Below are 6,000 nucleotides of genomic sequence, written 5' to 3' on the forward strand. Positions count from 1 at the left end.
ATTACAGAAAACAATTTATAACTATGTTTAATACAGTTACTGAAAACAATAGGCCAAACTTTCAAAAATATATATTTAATCATGTAGATGATGTCTGATGGGATTTTCAAAATCACAGTATTGATTTTACATGTGTTTATGCATATTGGAAAATTTCACTTGGATATAAGTTTGTGTTTTAGTGCCTACATAAGCTAAAAACACCTCTGTGAGAGCCCTTTCTTTCTCTTTTAAATAAGATTTCCTATGCTTTCCCATTACTATATATTGGTACACTGAAAGAGAAAAATAGTGTTTTCAAACCTAGCCAGCTTGCCAATCTCAAACAAAAAATATTTTCTCTGTGTTTGCTTCTGAAACTGAGATCAAAATGAAAAAATGTCTATGCTGTGTACTAATATTAAAATAGATTAAATAATATCATAACAGCTGAAAATAAAGTTATTCAGTACTTGTCATCACAATGACCTAAAATTAGATATTTTCCCTTTTTCCTATTGTGAATGTCTGTAGATAGTTCACTGATTGTTGCTCTACAATGGAGGCTGTTATGTAAAAGATAATCAATAAACCAATCCTATCATCCTTTTGCAGCCACTGCTGGTGTGTAACATTTAACAGTTATTTAACATGGAGACGTTTGAAATGCCAGTGTTGTTTGCTATTTAACATTTTCTCTTACAGGATGATTCTATACAGAATACAAAACAAGTCTCTTTCTTATAACTGAAAAATGCTTACTAATTAATAATGGAATCAGGAATCAATGACTTCATGACTACCCAAAAAGATTAAGAAAAAGATGTTAGGTTGTCAAAAAAGCTAAAAAACAGTTTCTGCCTGATGACCCTAGTCTTTATGGCAGAACAGCAGATCTCATGAATAGGAAAGTAACAGCAATTGTTGTCTTGACGTAACTTCCAAAAAGACTCACTCACCCTTTTTCTAACCAAGATGATTGAATCCAGACTACATATATTTATAAGTGGCTGAATAATCAAAGACAAAAATGATCTCACAATCAGCTCAACTTGTAATCACAGGTAGACTTATGTCAGGGGAACTGACAGAACAATGTTTTGAAACCCTTTTCGCTTGTTATTTTGGTGATTCACTGATTAGTAAATACACTGGGATTGCAAGTATAGTGTGAAAATGTTGTGTTATTGTCAACTTAATTGTTGGAATATTCTATCTGACATAGAGATTTATATCAATAGAATGTGAAAGGTATTTTTAAATCATGTATATAAGCATGCAGCTTCATTCTTAGATCAACGATTCAGAGGAAAATGTCAAGAAATGTGCCAAAGGAAAATAGCTTTTTGGGAAAAGTGCTGTGAAAGCTACTTAGATAAGCAAAACTAATATACATGACTCCATAATATTTAGAATTATGGTTTTTTGCACATATATATATAGTCAAATGGTTATGCAGTCAGAACTTATACATCAACATTAAAGAATAGTCATATTGTTTCTATTTAAAAGGTAATAAACAATCAGTTCTAGGATTTTAAAGTTTAACCATATTCTTGTTCAGTGAAAGGTTTTTTTTGATGTATGGAAAAGCATAAAGGGTCATTTAAATTGTAAGAAATATGATACTTGAATAGTTAGGGGGCATAAACTTAGATCCTTTTATGCTATTCATTTCTACTGAATTAAAATAAGGAAGATTCAGATAATTATCTGAATAAAAATGAGCACTGGGTTAAGCTGATGTTCTCAAGAAAATGAAAGAACTGTATGAAGCAAATTCAAATATTTTGGATGTACTATCTATTGATACTCAGTCTTTTTCTCCTTCCTGGTTTTTGTAAAAGTTAGAAGTGAATAGATATGCTAAGAGTAATATTTACCTTTTCCCCTATGTCAATAGGAGAGAAGAACTTTTCCAATTAATCAGATAAATAGTTTTTAGACATTTTATTTGATGCATTCTAAATTACAAGAACACTAAAAATTAAATATTATAAATTGCTTAATATCTGAAATATCTGAAGCTGACATTCATATAGCAATACACTACTGCACATATTAACTTGTCTTCTTTCCTTATGGAGGCCTTCCTCATTCGTATATTAATGCACACAGTAGATCTAACTTTCTTTGATTTTGTGCTTTTCCTTTCAGGTTTGGATATATTCTTCATAAGGATGAGCCTGTGCTCCAAAAAATTGATCTAGAAACAATGTCGTACATCAAGACAATTAGTTTAAAGGATTATAATTGCATTCCTCAGTCACTGGCTTATACACATCTTGGAGGTTATCTTTTTATCTGCTGTAAGCCTGATACTACTGGGGCTGTCCTACCACAGCTCATAGTGGACAGTGTTACCGATTCCGTGATTGGTTACAATGGCGATGTAACAGGCACACCACATATCTCTCCAGATGGACACTACCTTGTCAGCATTGATGATGCAAAAGGTCTCATGAGGATCCAGTCCATAACGATGAGAGGAGAAATACAGGATGCATTTGACATTCACACTAATTTGCACATATCTGATGTAGCTTTTCAGCCATCATTCACTGAAGCTCATCAATACAACGTCTACTGCAGCTCCAGCACACAAACTGATGTTCTCTTCATGGAGCTCTCCTCTGGCAAGGTTAAGATGGTGAAGAGTCTGAAGGAGCCCATCAAGGCAGGCGAATGGCCTTGGAACAGTAAGAACCGTCTTATAAAAGACAGTGGCCTTTTTGGGCAGTATCTCATGACCCCTTCCAAGGAATCTCTGTTTATCCTGGATGGACGGCTCAATAAGTTAAATTGTGAAATCACTGAAGTTGAGAGAGGAAACACAGTAATTTGGGTTGGAGAAGCATAAGGTTCTATGTTAGATATTTACTGAATTAATAGTTTTACAGTACACTGAACTTAAATTACACCACTATTCAAATTTACACCATTTTAATTTTAAATTGCAGGACCCTTCTATACCCATTATTTCTTTGGCTTGAACACAATTTGAATCAACTTCCACATAAAAGTTACTAAAACAGTGGCTATTTGATAATGGTACTCCTTATCAATTATCAGCTGACATTGTGTTGTTTGACCGAAATTACTAAATACTGAAATCAGAGGTAAGTATAATAAATTATTTTAAAGGAAGTAGGAAGAAAGCCACCCCAAAAAAGTTTCAGACAATTTAATATGATACTTTGCATTTGTAAATGGAAGACTTTAATATGATTCAAATTTTTGTTTGGTTTGCTTCAGACACAAAATAATAGCTGTTGTACAACCTTTGACTCCTTAAACTGAAATGTTATGTCCTCTTTTGTCCAGTCCACTGTTAAATCTTTTTGTGCCTTGAAGCGAAGGTCTCACAAGAAAGATAAACATAGAAATTATAAAATTTATTCCCACTTTGGCTACAGGATTGCTTCTCATTGGAAGGAAAGTTTTGGTATCAAATTTCTAGTCTCAAGTTGTGGAACATATACGGAGAGAAGAAAAAAAAAAGAGAGAAATTATATTTGCAGTGTTTTCCAATCACTGCATTTTGGAGTTTATTTTTATGGTGAGTCTTAGTTGAAAGAGCTGCTTGCAGAAGCTTAACCTTTTTTTTAGAAAAAAATAGATATTAGATTTTTCAGCTATCACAGGGTTGCATCAGCAAGGGATTTCAGGTCTACTGAAAAGAAATATCTCACATCCTTTCAGAGTAAACCACATCCTAAAAACCTGGCATCACAAAGCTTCACTTATATCGTTTAGGAAATTGTTAATTAAAACTAAAGAAAACGCATTTTAAGAAAATGAAAACGCAGAGACTGGAGTCTACAACAAGTAGATAACATTTTTCCTTATTCATTGCACCATTGATCCATATTTTTTAAACCATTTGGTTAGCTCAACAGGTTTTCTATTCCATGCATCCAGTTGGATTAGCGCAAAAAAACCCAAACAACAAAACTTTGTATCTTTTATAGTTTGTTTACTTAGAACTGTAATATTTACACTGGTTAAATATGTAAATGGAAAAAATAAGTTTCCCAGAAGAAGAGTAACAAATCAATAGGATCAGAAAGCCAGCAGTAAACAGCTATCCAGACTCAGAGAAATGACTTAGAAGTTTGGGAGTATTTTTATTTTTATTATGTTTTTGCTAAAGAATGCTTATAAGCTCTTAAACTGACCTCCGTTTACTGAAGGCAATCAGAAAAAAAAAAATCTTTTTTTAAACAGAATTTTACTCCGATTTAGATTGTGTAAAATTGCTTAGAAATCTGGGATTTTTTAGCATTGTAATCTTGTGTGCATTTATCATCCTGCCCTGTGTGGTACAGTAGATCTCTCTTTAGCTTGAGCAAACCTCCTGGTAGGTAGATTTAACTGAGATAAGAGTTTGCTTACATTTCTAGCTACTGAATCTTTCCTTTTTAACAGCTCTTCTCCATTGTGAACAAACAAGAATCATGTAAACTGTCTGTTACTCACTTAATTGCAGTAGTCTGTCTCATGCATTTTTTGTTCTGTAATTTATACCACGTGAATGTTCTGTATGTAGAAAATGCTTGACAAAAGAAGAATAAACCCCATAAATTTTAAACAGTACTGACTTTGGTGAATGGTCCAATATAACCACACTGAAGTGGCAAGTGACAGATTTTATTTGAAAGTGCCTATTATTTATATATATATATATATATATATATTTATGTATAAAAATAGATGTATTTTCACATATATATATTTATATAATAATAAGCAGTGTGGAAAGAAAACTTTTTAGAAAAACTTAACTAACTGGAAAGGTTTCCTTTGGCTGCTGCAAAGAAAAGCTCATCTATCAACACAAGCTCATCTATTAGCATATCTAAAGCATAAGTACAGGCTGGGAGGAGAAAGTATTGAGACTAGCCTTGGAGAGAAAGACTTGGGTGTGTTTGTGGATGAAAAGCTCAGTATGACTCATGTGAGCTTCAGCCCAGAAATCCAACTCCATCCTGGGCTGCATCAAAAGAGGCATGACCAGCAGGTCCCTTCCAAGCCTAGCCATTCTATGATTCTATTAATCAATTAGGCACAGAGTAATCAGAGTGCAGACAGATGTCTATTCTAAAGTCTAGCCTCTGGAGCTAAAAACCTCTAGTATAGAAGTTGTACTAACATACAAGCCCAAAACAAGAAGCCTGCACTCTAGTAGCATAGCTAAACCACTCTCTGTCCAGTCTGCTCAGCGTAAGGGGATTCTACACTTACTGTGCCCTCTCCTGGCCTTTTAACATTAAACATTCCCGTGCTGTACATGATCTCTCTTCCAATCTCTATCAAAGACCAAGTCAGTTTTCAGTTTTGGTAGCACCTTATTCTTTTGTATTAGCAATGTTTGGCAGCTGGAGCAGTTTGAAAACTTGGTATGTTGCTTATTATGTGAAAAAGGAGACAAAACCCTCTATAATAAACTTCACAGATTTAACTATGTCCATAACATCACAGTAATTTGTGTAGTATAGAAACTGTCCCCATCAGCTTTGAATTCTTGACTGAAACCAATTTCTGTATTCCCAAACCAAGAATATTGTTGACTTTAGCTAAAGCTGTTTGGCAAAGGACTTCTGCCAATTCCCAGTACTTTTTTTAACTAGTCCAATGTTATAGCTCAAGGACTGCAGTTTGCTTCTGTCCCATTTTTTGGAACTTAAAAAGGTTTCTGGTGTATATGAGTCATTTGATCCCATTGAATAAATGAAAAATCAAACACTGTCTTCAGTGTTTCCGGTTTTAAATCATACAGTGCAACAGTTGGTTTTGAATCCTGTCTTTCCTAATTCCTAATTAGGAAAGCAGAGGCAAAAAATGCCTTCTCTTAGCCTGTGGTAAACACTCTTTTTCACAAGCTATTACAAACTTTCAAGATTTAGAATTTCTTTGCAGAAACACATTAGAGAACAGTAGTGGAAGATAATGGAATTGCAATGGAAGAAGCCAAGTGTACATTACAACAAAGCTCTGTCACAGCTGCTCAAAGGTTTCACT

General features: G+C 33.8%; 1 protein-coding gene across 2 annotated transcripts in view; it reads left to right on the forward strand.

Moving 5' to 3' along the window:
- FSTL5 (follistatin like 5) overlaps positions 1 to 5,648 on the forward strand; it is a 289,424-nt gene extending 283,776 nt beyond the window's left edge. For both annotated transcript variants that reach the window (XM_051789812.1, XM_051789811.1), the window contains exon 16: positions 2,137 to 5,648. In XM_051789812.1, the coding sequence (XP_051645772.1) occupies positions 2,137 to 2,839 (703 nt within the window). In that variant the 3' untranslated portion in view covers positions 2,840 to 5,648. The remainder of the gene's footprint in view (positions 1 to 2,136) is intronic.
- The last annotated feature ends 352 nt before the right edge of the window (positions 5,649 to 6,000 follow it).

This window comes from Manacus candei, unplaced genomic scaffold (assembly GCF_025592945.1).
Source record: "Manacus candei isolate 608988 ecotype Guabito, Panama unplaced genomic scaffold, ASM2559294v1 h1tg000028l, whole genome shotgun sequence".
NCBI lineage: Eukaryota > Metazoa > Chordata > Aves > Passeriformes > Pipridae > Manacus > Manacus candei.